Consider the following 15,565-nt stretch of genomic DNA (forward strand, 5'->3'; position numbering starts at 1 on the left):
ATCGACGCGGCTAGACAGCGGCGGGACGAGGGGGAAGTGGCCGACAACATGCATGACGGAAAGTGTAATCATATTTTTGGTGCATATCCAGTACACGCGGGATAAACTCAAACATACACATGTGGGACAATACCGCGGACCCTTGGTATAGTACTAGCATGCAAGAGCCCCTTTGAATAATTGTCGTGGATGCAGCACAGGCACGGGCCACTTCGCTGACTATCATACGAGCAACATCGTCACTGTTCCTAAATGGCGCATTCTGGGGAGATGACGAATGCAGAGTTTGCCACCATCATGAATGAAGTGGAAGCATACAGTATACGACTCATGCGTAAGGTGTTTCTGTCTTGGCAGACAAATTACAGGGACATCCCTTCGGGTCGCATTGATAATGCCCTAGACTAGAACGCCGGGATTAGACCGGATAGAACTCCTGGGGAATACGCTTCATGTAGTTTCTAAAACTTGACCTGTAAGCACCTGCTAGATTTGTATACATGTTGTCCAATAAGATGGGGATTCTTGCTTCGAAATCGTAAGATTCAAGAGTTATATCGGAGCTTTGCCGAATCCCTCTCGGCCGGGATGAGATGGGACATCCGATTCGCACGCATTAGAGTTGGATGGCATCTTACCATGTCATTCACATAAAGTCCTGGAACCCCGTGATTCTTCCAGTCAGAAACTACTACTAGGAACCTATTGTTTCTTGTTCAGCTTTTCATCCCGACGGTTCACTACTCTACGATGATGGGGTTTACACGGTTTCTCATCTTCGCGCTGGCCGCTGCCGCCACTGAATCTTCCTGCTTATCAGCTAGCAGAAATCAGAGCATCATTGTTCACGAGGCTCCTCAGACTGTCCGCCCTTATGTCATGCCCAAGTATAAGGGCCGTGCCGTCTTGTTGTCCAAGACCGAAGTGGTGCGATTTGCCATTACGGCAAATTCGAGCGATGGGGCGTTCTCAATGATCCAGCATAACGGAAAACTAAGTGGTTACGCAGCCGCGCGCTTCCACACGCATCGCAATGTCCACGAGCATGTGTACTGTGCCAGAGGAAGGGTTGAGCTCTGGGGCCAGAAGAACACGACCGACTCTATCCAAGAGGCGCGAGTGGCCACACTAGGAGACTACGGTAATTTTCCTATTGGCAGTATCCATACTTTCCAGCTTGTCGACCCCGACACGCAAATGACGCACATCTTCCACCCAGCCGGCTTCGAGCATCTGTTCGACTTTTACAGTCTCGGGGACTTTGATTCCTCCGCCGTTGGCTCGCCCTATGTCCCGCATGTCGAGGACGAACCGCGTTTCGGGCCGCTCACGCCGGAGTTGGAAGCAGAGCTGGCCTCAGTTAGACTTGTACACGAGTAAACAGTTTGTCCCACGAAGGGACCTTATTAACGGAACGGCCGGTGATAGCCGTCTTAACTGGCATAATGGTCCAAACGACCTGCCAACCACCTACGGCGAACCATACTTCGTCGCTAAAGATCACGGCAAAAAATTTTTGAATACAGAAAATGGATACAAGGTTATTCAGCCTCTAACTAACGAGGCCACCGAGAAGAATTTCACCATCGGCACTGTCATCATGTCACAAAAGCTCAACAACGAATCCTTGACAGTAACCACTCTCCCGCACCATTTCGCCCTGCAGATGGAAGACGGCCAGCTCATTCTCAAAGTTGAGGGATATGAAAGTACGGCGATGCTTCATGGAGACGTGGCATTTATCCCTGCTGGAACCCGGTTCACTTATCATGCTGCCGTCCCCTTCACTAAATTCTTGTACATGAATAATGGCTATAAAGGCTTAGACTATCAGCTCCTGGAGAACGCCGTGCCTTGGGAACTGCCTGCTTACCCGCCGTACGCTGGTTTCAAGGCATAAATACGCGCGAATTCCGTCTTGTGGCTATTGTGAAGGCTAGCTGCTAACAAAGTGTTGAATTGCAAGCGGGCGGGTGTTTGGGTGGAGTGCTGAGCTTATTTTCTCCTCCTCTTCCTTTTCGTCGGGTACATCTGCTGTAAATACTACTAGGACAGCTTGAAGTCTCCCTGGTGGGTGGGCGAGACGCCGCCTGATTGTTGCTAGATATCCTTTAGGAAGACTCTTTTACTAAATCTATACTCTCGGCAGAATTCTCTCATAGATGATTGAGCACTCCATATCCCAAGCTTCTTTAATAGCTGGGCCCTGTTGGTGGCAGATGTGGCTTTTTTCATGAAGTCCTTGTTTTGATCTGGTATCCAAGTAACTAGGCCGTCTTCATCCTTTCGAGATGACCGCTGCTAGCATCCTAACATGTTTCGCCCTGAGGCGCGGCGAATTCGGTGTGGATATTAATGCTGGTCTTGGTACTCCGAATACTTCAATAGCCGCAAGCTGCCAGAGCCTGGCTCCGATGCCCAAGAATCATCTACAGTAACTGTGACTGGTTTGCATGTATAGCTCAGAGGCGTTCTGTTCCCATGTCTCTTGAGACGAACTCTTACTTTTAGTTAGGCGTCTTATCGATTCTCCGCCTCTCATACCACCTTCTAGAATTTGGAAAAAGAGACCCGCAAGGTCTAGATCCTCAGTCTCCAGTTCCTCAGTCCTTGAAACAAGTCAGGCTTAATGTAGTCGGCAGCAGCCAGTGCAGAGCAACGGTCCAATTACGATTACAGAGACATGTGACCATCACTGCAAGTATGATTTATGCAAGTGAACCAGGGGGGTTGGGGTTCTTGCAACGGAGACAGTGGCGGCCCACTTGTTGGTGCCGATACTAGTTTCGTTTGGCTTAGTTTATGCAGCCGGAATTCCCGCCGTTTATACTAGAGTGGGCAACTATTTCACTTTATTCTTTGAATTCTTCCCGGTCAGCCCGGCTTTCCTCAACCCACTCGGACTAATCAACCTAAACATCCTGAACGTCCCTCTGGTTGGTTTCGTCGGTTCCTTTCTTCTTCTTCCTTTTCTTTTTGGGCTAGGTCTATTGTTCCAACAAACTGGCTAGCCGGACACAGTATTAGTGTCGCATTACTCCGTAGTTGCAAGGTTAATAGACCGACATAGGGATCTAGTAGTATTTCTGCCAGAAATCCTGCTGTACCATTGCCTGGCGAAACTGGCAGTTTCAAATACGTCAGACACCTCGTTTATCCAAACAAATAGCACAACCCTTTATCCAAGTGCCTTGGTCCCCGATAAGCGTGATATTCCAAGGACTGATTTCTCTAATAATGGAAACCCAAGTGTTGCCTGGCGCTAAACCAGATTGAGTGATCTTGCCCATCAGTTTTTAAGAAGCTGACTAAGGATAGAAAATGGCAACTGCAAGATTGGCCTTTTCCAGCAAAGAATGCTGAGCCGGGTCGTCATCTGCGTAAGGAGCAGTCTCGGAAACCTTGCACGTTACTGATACGAAGTATGGTCATGTCCAACGAGCGACTTGGACCAGTCGCCCTCTGGTCAATCACCGAGAACATCTTGGAAAGGAGATTGGTCTCACCCAATGTTTAACCGCCGCGCCACCAGGACGCGAGTCGAGCCCTCCGGCGGACTTGCCGGGAACAGTCATCGAAGCCGTAGACTACTAGGTGCCGACTAGGGTACCTACTCCGTCTTCCGTACATCCGAGTCGACATTCTCTTCTGGTGGTGGCGAAACACTACACTCAAAGTAATGACAACAGCCAACCTGACCCAGATCAAACGATTGTGGTTCCATGTGAGGTGCGGTTTGTGTGTGCCGGTACGTAATTACATACCCGTGCTTGGATGAATTACGCATCACTACTTTTCATCGAAGCCACGAGACCATTGCCGGTCAACCTGGTCAACTGGTCAGCTTTAAATTATGCGTCTCATCTTGGCCAAAATGTGGGGCCGCAAGGCGTCGGCGGCAGAATATCCCTGGTTAGGTCCACGTCGGGTCAATCTTGATTGACCCTTGCCATCCGAGCTACATCACGGACAAGAAGTACCAAAACTTCAGAAACTTGTTCTCACTTATTAATCGCGTCTACGATCATTTCGCTACTCCGTACTCAGGCTTCGACTCAGCTTGCCCTCTTCTTCATACCCCTGTGTATATCTACCCGTACGGGCGGGGATGGGAATATTCACCCCTACAATTACTAGTGGAGAGAATTGAGACGTCGGTACGGAGTATCGCTGAACGGACTGGTCCAAATGCAGCGGCGCATCCAAAGTGACCGCTGCGCGATTAGGTTGCGGCTGTCCGTCATGTTTGGGCAGAGAGTCCTCTCTACAAAACAAGGTACTACTCCCTGCGATGCTGGTTCTTGATTGGATGTCTCTAATGAAGAGTGTTGGAAGATATGCGCAAGCACGCTGCAGTGCAATCCGGAATAGCCCCTTGAATGCGGAGTAGAGATGTCTAATCATGACGCCCGAGTCAGCAACATACCCGGCTTCACCAATGTGAAACGCGGCATAAGGGTCGCTTCGGCGCAGTCGTCGAGTGACTTTTCAAAATGATGTACTCCGTATTCAACAGCCGACTTTTAGACTCGGAATTCGAGAATATACCGATACTCGCATGATGTCATTCTGCGAGTCTTATCTCCGCGTGTTTGGACAAGAAAGAAAAAAAAAGGAGAGAGAGGCCATTAGTTGCATATATAACGTGGTTAGTAGCCAGAGGAAACTGTATGGGCTAACCCAAGCCATTTACACTTCAGATCTAGTGGCGTCCTGCGGCTACTAGAAAAAGTTCATATCAGTTAGCAAGAGCTGTCACTAGTAAGATGGTTGTCACAAAGTCATTCTTGGCCTTCATGGCTCTATCCGTCAGCCTTCATGGATATCATATACAGCGAGACCTCGAGTCTACAGCCAGTAGTACTCTAGCTGAAACGAGGGCCACGGCCGCTGAATTTGTTCATCCGGGCATATTCGTTGACAATTCCCAGCTGCAGCGTATGGCATTAAAGGTCGCCTCCCGAAGCCAGCCTTGGACGGCTGCGTATGACGCCATGATGAAACACCAATATGCTAATATCGAAACTCCTACACCGCGCGAGGAGGTTGAATGCGGTCTTTTTTCGCGACCAGATAAAGGGTGCACCGACGAACGGTCCAATGCCCTGGCAGCCTACCTGAATGCTTTGGCTTGGGCTACAACCAAGGACCAGTCCAGGGCTACTCGCGCGATTTCCATCATGAATGCCTGGGCCAAAAGTATCAAGCGGCACACCAATGATAACGCCCCGATTCAAGCTGCATGGGCTGCTACCGTTTGGGCCCGCGCGGGCGAGATTATTCGACACACTGGCGCAGAATGGCGCAGCGAGGATATCACTTCTTTCGAAGGCATGCTTAGGAAAGTCTATCTCCCTACCGTGAAAAAGGGATCCGAAAACCCTAACAACTGGGAGCTAGGTAGTTACAAACTCTACATGTGCGGACGCAGCTTGCTCTTGTAACTAATCAGTGCCAATCCAGTTCTTATGGAAGCTAGCATATCTATTGCAGTCTTTCTGAATGACAGGGCTACATACGACAGTTCTTTAGCCCGCTTCATCAACTCCACGAGCTACTACATCTACCTGAAGAGGTATGGAGAATCATGCACCCATTCTGATGTCAACAATGCAAGGCTTACATGCTTTTTTTTTTCTTCCTAGCGACGGGACTGGACCACGTGGACCACCAAAGATGCCTAGAAAGAAACTGCTGGAGCATTGGTGGGGGGGCCAAAAGGAGTTTAAAGAAGACGGAATGGCCATGGAGATTTGCCGAGATCTCACCCATACCGCCTACGGCCTTGCTTCCATCAGTCATGTTGCTGAAACTGCACGAATCCAGGGAAGAGATCTATACTCTGAGGACACTGGCACCCGCTTGAGACACGGACTCGAATTTCAGACGAAATATGACAGGAAAGGAGGTGCTGAAGCAGTGCCATCCTGGCTTTGCAAGGGTAAACTCGAGTTGCACCTTGAAGATGTCACTGAGCCAGGGTACAGCATTTTGGGGCAGAAGTATGACATGCCATATACTAGAAAGTACACTGCAGCTGCGCGACCTGCAGGTGCAAATACCTTGTTTGTAGGATGGGAGACGTTGACACACGCTACTGGGGAATTGTAAAGCCGTGTTTTGTGCAATAACAAGGGTTGGCAGGATGACTGGATGTAAAAATTCATGTCGAGAACCGCCGGGTTATCCTGCTACATCTAAAGAAGCTGTTCCACTCACTGGCCCAGTTCATACCCGTCTGGTAGTTCGTGACCCAGAAGAGCGCAACTAAAAGTACAGCTTGAATTTGCGCTGACACCAAGTCTGGTCATGGGGCTGACTTGTAGCCATCCGCCTCGCGACACCCGTGCAAGGCCTCCGTCTACCCATGTTGAACCGGCTACCACTGCATTGGAGTGTTCGTGGCGCAACATTGAATAACAGCATCAAGGCCGCCTCGTTACCTTTGACACGGATTCCGTGAGCACGTGTCAAAACAAGAGTAATGACAGTGGGCAGACAGATGGAGACCATGCACAGTTTACACCTGAATAACGACCCAGCCCAACGTTGGTGACAAGGCGTGTGTAGAGTCTTTTGCTTGTGCAGTCAAGGAGGAACATGATTTGGGAGACAAGAGCAAACACAAAACTGGGTAGCCGTGTGGAAGCTTAGCCATTGTTGATTTACGCACGTAGAGACCTGGGCGTAACATGATGGGGAAAAAAAAAAGTTACCAGACTTCTAGCTGGTCTACTGCCGCAACAGCCGCGGAGCCTGGGGGATTTCTGTCCAAGGCCCTGGAATCATCTCTTCCGCGGTGGTATAAACTGATTGCGATTTGGGTCTACAGCCATGCTCTTCTCATCCAGAGTCTGGTTACTTCCGTCGAAAGCTAACTGCTCCCATGATCGGTGACGGCGCGTTTCTTGAAGACAAAGTTGTGCGCGCCCCTCCTATCAACATGATCGAAAAAGCTGTCATCTAAGCTTACTGCTGCTGGTTTTCACCTCGAGAACCTGTTGACCATAGCAGGCTCGTCCGAATAAGCTGCCGAGGCCATGATCCAATTCAATATTCATCAGTGACGCGGACAACAGTCTGGCCTAGTTGTGCCAGGCTGCGACTTCGTGTCAATGCCTCAGCTTGGAGGTTTCACTTTCTACATGAGCAAGTCACATCACATATTTTCGCTGCTCGAATTCCCCGACCCGCAGCTTTAGCGACTATATTACCGGAATAGGCTTTATTTTTGGTTTCGTCAACTTTTTCAAGGCTCGTGGCTTCCGAGTCATGATCTGTCTTAAAGCGGCAGCCCGGCCCTGGACTGGTGAGCTATTACAATATTGTCGAGCATGGTTGTCCACGCCGGCTTTTACTCGTCCGGGTAGGCAACGCCGCTTGGCTTGGTAGAAAAGATCTCGTGTAAGTGCGTCTATGTGAGCTACAATTCTAAGCTGACTAAATGAGGATCCGGCGCCGCCGTCTATCAGGGAGGTCCTCCAAGAGACTTCGGGGGTTCAGAAAGAAAGAGGGATGCGAAGGTGATGACGAATACGGAGGAGCGATCAAGGCAAGCTCCATTAGGGGACGTTTATGGCCCCTCGGAGAATACAAACAGTCGGTGAGCGTACGTCAATATGCGCCTGTTTCGTCAACGGCAGACACGACATATTTCATTCTGCTTTCCGATTGTCGATGATCTCAGCTGCAACTCCCCATGCCCAACAACACCCGGTGCAGTTACCTGGCCAAAATGAAATGATTCAAGTGGATATGCTGAAATAGTAGTATTCTGCCGTGAGGTGGTGGTGGCTTGAGTTTACAGCAACACTTACTCCTACGATTGCATTCAAGTTTTATTACAATAATCCAAGTCATTTTTCCTTTTGACTGTGACAAACGTCATCTAGCTGTGGATTACGTGGAATTGGTCTAGCCCTATAGCAGCAGAGCGCAGTGCAGGGGGATGGGTAGTGATACAGAGGACCCTTGATTATGTTTGGCGTGGAGAAATCGCGTGTGCTGGATTGGAATATGAAGGACCAGGGCATGCTCTCGAACTTTCCTCATTGACCGTCTTGGAGGCGGCTTATTGCTATTTTCACGACAGACGGCATTGAAGTCGCGAGGGCGCGAATTTACCTCGAGTCGTCTGGAGTTATTACTTATACAAGCCACACCAACATGTTGCAGCATGATGACCTGGAAGCGGTTGTTAGTCCCTTGCTCCACAGGTACGTGATGTGATGCGTCATGTAAAGGTGCGTCCAATCGAGCGGATACAGGCTTGGGTCAAAATAGGATGTGGCTAACTGCTGAGAAGAAGCCCAGGCTATGGTCGGCATTGATAGGTCAAGTGCAATTTGCAGAAAGCACCATGGATATTACAAGCAAGTGAGAATTGATAAGCGTAGTCAAGAATACCTGCCTCCATGCCTAGGTAGGTAGGTGTTGATGTAGGTATAAATAATAACAGTCTTCCAGTTTGGTCATCGAGTGTCCCCAAACTTCAGAGGCGTAGGACAAAAGCTCGTCAGGGCGTAGTTCACAATGGGCTTTCCATACCCACCTCGATGTCTGAACTGTGCCCGCTCAGGAGGCGGGCGAATTTCGACTTCTTTTGCTTTTTTGGCTGCACGTCCAAGCGGTGTCAGCAGCCTCGGACTTTTCTCGATGACAACTGCTAGTCAAAGCACAGGTGGCGCCGAAAATCGTCGACCAGACTAGCGCCTGTTGCCGCATCAGCGTCATCCTCACCGTGGCCAAGACGGACGGCTCTTGAGACCAATTCTAAGAGAAGAAGGCGGGGGGGTTTGAGCCTCGCGGGTGACTGCAATGTTCACCCGAGGCAGCAAAAGTATTGTCGCATCCCCGGGTCATAGACTGTCAACCTGCGCAAGGCACCTTTTGCCATCACATCATGACATTCCCCAAGAACCATCAGACACGGGCAATTTTGCCAGTTGAGATGAGACACCTGGGCGCTACTACCTTGCCCCCACGTGGCATTTGGTTGAAGCCAGGAATATTCCGTATTTCTCCAACTAGTGCTCCGTAGTGGCTCCGTACCCAATGCCGGCATCATAGCGTGCAAACCATGGAGTCTGGTCGGATCGGCAATTCATGGCTCTGTTTGGTGTTTCATGTCGACTTGCGAGCACGTGATTTGGTGTCTGTCGCGCAAACGGCAGGCAATTGAGAAAGGAACGAGTCTGGTTACCTTGTGTGAGACATGAACGTATTACTCGGACGCCACGGAAGACGAAATCGAGGCTTCAGGACTAGGTTTTTTTGCGCAAGGCGGAGGAGGAGAGTAGTCAGCCCTCTGTTGGGAAGTACCACTGCTGCAGTCTAGGCTCAACTCGGCCAACAGGTGACACAGGATAAGAATACCTGGCGTCAGCCACAGCAACCGCCCCACTATTCTTGACTCCTCGAACCCGGACGGAGTAGTCCGTACAATACGGGCATGGAAAAGCACTTCAAACGACGCGGAGTAGTAACTGCGATGTGGACGATGGCATGTAGCAGACATCTGGAGCTCCCTCGGCATTGGCCTTGATTCCATGGGTCGTCCGTCGATAAGGAGATCGTGCCGGCACTGGAGCCGTGACCGAGGGCCCTCACACCAGTAACTAGGCTGTGCACGGTCTGGAGTTACATATGCACGCTAGGGTGACATTCTGGAGGACAGGCCCCCATTTTTACAAATGATGAAGTACTGGGCGCAACCAAGTTACCATGTCCAATGTTCTGGAGTCGTCGGCATTTGAGTTGTTCAAACCACTCTGCGTCCAATGGCCGAGGTTGGCTTTGGTGGCACGGATGAGAATGCCAGGGCTGATTGATTGACTGATTTCATCGTTTTGAAAGCCAGTGACTCCCTGAGTATCCTTCTCGCTTGACCATAGCTCGCGATAACCTATATACGCGCCGTTGCGCGCATCGAGCCTCCCTCTCCTCCCCTCTCCCCTCGTCCCCTCCCACGAGAGCGCCCTCTCACCTCTTCACCGAGTAATCCTCTCTTGTTATGCCTTACCACGGCAGAAGGTCAGGAGCTTGCCACTCATGCCGAATTCGCAAAATCAAGGTACGTCACGCCGGGAGGCATTCCATAGACTCTACTCTGCTCACCGATCTGCTAACCTGGTCTCAGTGCGACGAGTCGAGGCCGGCCTGCAACCAATGTACCAGATCACGAAGACAATGCCCAGGATACCGTGACCGCTACGATAAGCGGCGCGACGAAAAGCCCGTTACGAAACCAGTCACCAGCGCCGCAAAGTATCAAACACCAATGCCACCGGACCTCAGATCCGTATGCAGAAATCTCGACGACATGTCCCTCGACCAAGCAGTTGTATCACAGCCTCACCTGTCTGTAGAGACCATAGCGCCTTGCTATTTCCATTTCAACTTTATTGTCACGCCACACCAGCGCATTATCCGCGGCTTCAACGAGTATCTGGCCCTCATTGCCGCAAACCGATCGCAACTCCCGCAATTCGACCATGTCTTCAACGCTTGTGCCATGGCGTCACTTAGCCAACAAGCGGCAGATGGTCGTCACCTCAGGGCGAAAGCTCTAGAGAGCTACACGAGCGCTTTGGCAGCGACTTCGGCTGCGTTATGGGACCCGACACAGACTCTGCAGGACGAGACCTTGGCTTCTGTGCTTTTATTAGCTCTCTTTGAGAATATCACGGCTGCAAGCTCTAGTTTGGTGGCATGGTATTCGCACATAGAAGCTGCTGTGCGGATCGTCAAGGCGAGGGGAAGCAAACAACTTCGCACCAAGGTTGGATCAGACATGTTTGTTGCCGTTCGAACATTTATGGTAAGCTGACCTCGACCATGACGGTGATCAATTTGCTCCCCCAAAATGCACATCGTGCTAGATATGGACGTTTTCTCATCAATTTCGTCTACTACAGATAATTCACTCACTCACCACTGGCAGCTCACTGGCCTCAGGGTTTGCTTGGTGTACGGCTGATTCAACCTACGACGACTATGCTTCACAATGCGAACAGTTTTGCGTCCGTACCGCAGAGCTTAATGCACACGTTAGTGAGCTTCTGGCAAGCATTTCGCGGACACCGAAAGACATGGACAGGGTGAAGGACGTTATTCAGCAGTGCCACAGCCTTGACCAACATTTTGTGCGCTGGACCGACGCCGTTCCGGAGGAGTTTCGATGGGAGACTGTTGACTGGCAAGTCTACGTGCCACACGACGACTACACCAATGCCGATGTTTTCCCCGGACGCGTCGACGTGTATGCCGACTCTTGGATAGCGATTGTGTGGACCATGGCCCGATGGTCAAGAATTGTTCTTTTGTCGGTCCTTGTTCGGGCTACCGCATGGCTCCATTTGCCCAAGGACTATCGCTCCACACAGGAGTACGCTACTGCTGCGAGACTTTGTACTGAGACTATTACAGACGTAATTGCCTCGGTCCCATACCAATTGGGTTACGTCTCCAATCCTCACAAGTCGTCGACCAAGACGAGACAGAGTGGCGGAAAGCGTGGTGACAGCACTGTGCAGAGAAGCATGACTGCCGTGTTTCTGGCCTGGGCCCTTAATGGCCTGCAGAGTCAAGATCATGTAACTGAAGCTCAACGGGTATGGATTAAAGGTCGTCTCAACGTAATTGGTACTCATCTTGGTATCGGCTATGGGACATTATTAGCCAAGGTACGCAATTTCGCCGCCTGTTCCCCTGTATTGTTGTGCCCCATGTTGGCTCGCTGCCTAACCCGCGCCGCAGTTGAATATCCGGGTACCTTCCATGCTAATCCGTCGAGACCGTCTACTATCAAAATTGCATAGCTTGAGCTCTGTCAACACTACCACTGAAGACGAGCCAACAATACAGCCCGCCGATGGCAGTTCTCCAAGTACAAACGCAGATCAAAGCGCTACGCAAAAACAGTTCCTCGAACGCCGAGTCACAGAGCTGCTAGCCAGCGCGATGGGAAAGAAACCGGAAGTTGACGAATGGACTGTGAGAACACTTTTGCAGCTGCCCAAGGATGTTGGAGGCACCTGAAACTGAAGTCTTAGTCCGCGACGACTTTCACGGACAACGACAATGCAAAACGTACACATGCCATGCGCTGGTTGTTGGTCAGAATCTGCCGTGCGAGACTCGGCAGATGCAATCAAGCCAACAGTCGAGATCCACGGCTCGGCAGTGAAATCTGGTTATGTGAAGGGGCCAAGCCGGCGGTGAATGTGCAAGCCCCGGTACCACAGAGTTGATCGCATGAACCCTCGTTGATAGAATCCGGGTGCCATCATGGTGTCAGAGTTCATGTATACGAACCGTATGACCAACACTGGCGTGCACGCAATTTCAGTTTGGCCGATCCCTGATCGACATACAATCAAACGAATTGGAAGCAAGGCAACCTCAACCACCTTCGACAAGCACATAAACAACATCGGGGGAAGAGGGTAGCGGGGCGCAAATTCAAGCAAGTCCCTGTAAATACTTGACGACTTTAAGTTGAACAAGTTCGAAATATAGCAACTTCACACTCAACCCCCCCGGATGCTTTTAGTATTTCTGGGCTCATGCTCGTATCATCATGCGTCCTCCAATCACTTCCAGCTCCCCCTCGCACTCTGCACCCATTGCTTGCTTTCCTCAATGCGCCTTTGAAAGCCTCGCCAACCTTTGGCATTGAGACCCGAGCGCAAACACATATGCTCGCCGACCTCGCAAAAACTGACAACCCGGTGTTGTCCTTCCGCGATCCGACTTTGTAGAATACCTCGAGTTTGCGAGTTTTCCCAGAAGAGATTGTGACTATCGGTTCAGAGACGCGATCGCTCGGCACCCATCATCTTGATAAAGAATTTCATCGTCATCGCTCTTTTTAACATCCGAAGAACAGTTTGCTATGGCCGACTTACTGTTCCATGGACTGAAGCCTCTCCCGCTCTAGAATGAAGACTCGGAATGATGCCATCCCAATCGTCGCTGCAATCATGATAAGCGACATGGCATTGAGTCTGGAAGTTTGAAAAGCGGAATAGAAGCGCAGATTTTGTTTGTTGCTATCAACATCTGCTCACACCAACGGGGTGGGAAGTGTCAAGCTCATAACCGATGCCTCGCAACTAGCTGCTCGTCACCCCTGGTATGTAGTCGACTGATTACAAATGAGTGGTGTAAAATCGATGGCGATAGTTATTGCTACGTGACGAAGCGATATGGCGTTTGATGAGTAGTTGAAATAGTAAGGGTGTCGCGTGGGAGGCATTGCTTCCATTAGATAGGGTAGCGGTAGGAGATCAGGAGGTTCTAGGCAAGACCTGAGGCAGAGGTTGAGAGTATCCTGCCGAAATGAATATGATTCTTGAATAAAAATGTGGCGAAAACACTCTTATTGTTTACCAGTGACGATGGGAGCTGGTGTGTCTATCAAGTTGGAGCATGTTCTGCCAACTGCCTCGGTGTTTTCCCATGACACACGGGGCGCAAATTTCCAGAGAATGGTGTGACCGTGCTCCTATTTCTCTTGTCGGATTCGAAGCTTTCATATGATGTTTCCTCTTGCGAGGCTGCATCGGGATCGGAGCTGCCGTACACTCTCCAGCTAATGGCTATTGGAGGCAGCTGTACCTCTTGGTAACGTAAGATATACCGCAACATGATGACCAGTTCGAGATGTTGCAAGTCGGTAGCGGCCGCGAGGCCAAGTTCAAGGCGAACGTCCTTCTGCAAAGATGAGAGACACAAGCCACGAGCTTTGGTGGCAACAAGTGGCAAGAGCAGTGGTCTTGTTGGGCGGGCAGGATATAAAACATGTTGCGAGGTTGCGATTTGCCGTCGACAACCGCAACGCCCGGTATACGACATGCTGGATTTCAACGTCTCGAAAAAACTCTGCATACCCTGTCATTCCCAATCAAGAAGCTTTTTCGCGGGAGCACCTTGCGCACCTTCTCCTCTGCCAACAGGCACCAATTGCTACTAACTCTGCTGTAGCCGTAATTCCTGTCCCCGGGACCAAAGATGACACATTGCAGGCGAATCTGGGGGAACAGGTTCTCGCATGCAAGTAATAGAGACTGCGGGTTTCGTGTCTGGAATCAGCTAAATAGCGTGAAATTCACAGCACCAAGTTGAAGCGAGCAAGATGCTACAAGACACACCTTTGCAACGACTGTCAGCAAACGCCTCTGATGCGCCCGATAAGAGCCCTAAAAGACCAAGATATTTCGGTTCGTGAGAAAATGTGAGCACGGTCTTCAGAGGTAGGTATAGTTGTGGCATTACTTTCGTTGTCGGAACAAGTATTTTGTTCTAGCCCTCTCGGCAGCAATTACCTGTTTTTTGTTGCCAACTCTCATCATTGGAATGACATTCTGTGTGGTCTTCAAGCCATAGATCATGACACGGACCCGGTCTCCCCTTTCATATGGCAATGCCGTTTAGCGGGCAAGCAAGTCAGGTGCATCGGGTTGTAGCTCAGGACAATCCACGCGAGCCTGACAAATCTTCACGCGAGATTTTGAGTCGTCGTTCTGCACCCATACCTCCTATTCCCGCGGCTGCTCCTGCGACTCTGGGAGGACTTGAGGCGTGGGGATTGCGGGAGATGACCTGGAAGAACATTAGCGCACCATCCTTGATGGTTTGTATGAATCCAATCTGCGTTGGACGGAATATATTTCGTTGCACCATGTCATGTTGAGGGCATCGCAGTGGCGCATCTTGGAGACGACGAGCAAAAAGTCGTCCGCCGCACCGAAGGCAGCCTCACACTCCCGTCGGAAATATCATCACCAAGCTAATAGACGCAGAGTCTTCCGTCGTGGGTTGGGGAAAGGGAGGTTAGACTACCAAACGATCTCATCGTTTGGCTGACATGGATACCTTGTCTGTGTTGCGAATAATCTTTGAACGCAACGTCGAACGCACTACCACTTACATCGGTGGACCTAATGGCCTTGATCACCGGCTCAGTATCATACAGAACCATCAATTTCATCACATCGGAAACTCGATCTTTGCTCCGCAGCAAAGTGTCATCGTTTTGGTTGCCACTGTCGCCCGCAATAACTTGACTCCTCAGTTCCTCGGTTATCCCGACGTTTCAGCATTGGTTCTTACAAGGCCGCTACGCAATCGCCCTCGGTACGCACCAAAGGGTCATTATCATCACCCTCGGTTCAGCGCCTAGTCCAGCTCAACCACAGCAATATGCAAGTAGTCATGGTCAACTCGTTACCCTAAGTAGGCCATCCAGAACAGCCAGCATGCCAGTCATCTCCCTTTTAGCGAAACGGCAAGTGCCGGGTGCAGGCGCAGGTTTGCTCCAGCGAGGAAGGCTGAACAAGAAACGACCTGAAGTAGCCGGCATGCGCTGTTTTCTTGAGATCCTATCCGCGTACGGGATTTCCGCCCCATGCTGAAAGGGATGCTGCCGAAGGAGTGGAGGTGGAGTGGTTGGACAGTGAGGCACTCTACTTGATAAAAACGACAACTGAGCATGATGAACTCGCAAATACAGACTGTCGATTGGGTCTTTGGAGATATTGATGGATGGCGGCTGCTTACCCGC

The 15,565-nt window shown here is 50.5% G+C and overlaps 5 protein-coding genes across 6 annotated transcripts; 4 read left to right on the forward strand and 1 right to left on the reverse strand.

Annotated features, from left to right (window-relative positions):
• Positions 1-750: 750 nt before the first annotated feature.
• Positions 751-1,900, forward strand: J3458_001320 (uncharacterized protein; the record flags this gene model as incomplete). The annotated part of the gene is made up of 2 exons (XM_066116657.1): positions 751-1,376; positions 1,429-1,900. 2 exons carry the CDS (start codon positions 751-753, stop codon positions 1,898-1,900), a joined length of 1,098 nt encoding a protein of 365 aa, XP_065978543.1.
• A 1,811-nt stretch (positions 1,901-3,711) lies between these two features.
• On the forward strand, positions 3,712-6,266 carry J3458_001322 (uncharacterized protein). The gene is made up of 4 exons (XM_066116659.1): positions 3,712-4,276; positions 4,336-5,400; positions 5,464-5,575; positions 5,646-6,266. The coding sequence occupies exons 2-4, from the start codon at positions 4,767-4,769 to the stop codon at positions 6,109-6,111; spliced, it is 1,212 nt and encodes a 403-aa protein (XP_065978544.1). The 5' UTR covers positions 3,712-4,276; positions 4,336-4,766; the 3' UTR covers positions 6,112-6,266.
• J3458_001321 (uncharacterized protein) lies at positions 4,033-4,404 on the reverse strand (the record flags this gene model as incomplete). The annotated part of the gene is made up of 1 exon (XM_066116658.1): positions 4,033-4,404. One exon carries the CDS (start codon positions 4,402-4,404, stop codon positions 4,033-4,035), a length of 372 nt encoding a protein of 123 aa, XP_065978545.1.
• A 3,489-nt stretch (positions 6,267-9,755) lies between the features above and the next one.
• Positions 9,756-13,781, forward strand: J3458_001323 (uncharacterized protein). 2 transcript variants are annotated; one of them, XM_066116660.1, is made up of 4 exons: positions 9,756-10,072; positions 10,139-10,819; positions 10,917-11,684; positions 11,758-13,781. In XM_066116660.1, exons 1-4 carry the CDS (start codon positions 10,013-10,015, stop codon positions 12,037-12,039), a joined length of 1,791 nt encoding a protein of 596 aa, XP_065978546.1. In that variant the 5' UTR covers positions 9,756-10,012; the 3' UTR covers positions 12,040-13,781. The 2 variants fall into 2 exon arrangements, with proteins under 2 accessions (XP_065978546.1, XP_065978547.1); XM_066116661.1 differs by having other exon boundaries at positions 9,763-10,072; positions 10,917-13,724.
• A 1,088-nt stretch (positions 13,782-14,869) lies between these two features.
• On the forward strand, positions 14,870-15,184 carry J3458_001324 (uncharacterized protein; the record flags this gene model as incomplete). Its single annotated transcript, XM_066116662.1, has 1 exon — positions 14,870-15,184. The coding sequence occupies one exon, from the start codon at positions 14,870-14,872 to the stop codon at positions 15,182-15,184; it is 315 nt and encodes a 104-aa protein (XP_065978548.1).
• Between the last annotated feature and the right edge of the window lie 381 nt (positions 15,185-15,565).

Source organism: Metarhizium acridum (assembly GCF_019434415.1).
Source record: "Metarhizium acridum strain ARSEF 324 chromosome Unknown scaffold_1, whole genome shotgun sequence".
NCBI classification, from domain to species: Eukaryota; Fungi; Ascomycota; class Sordariomycetes; order Hypocreales; family Clavicipitaceae; genus Metarhizium; species Metarhizium acridum.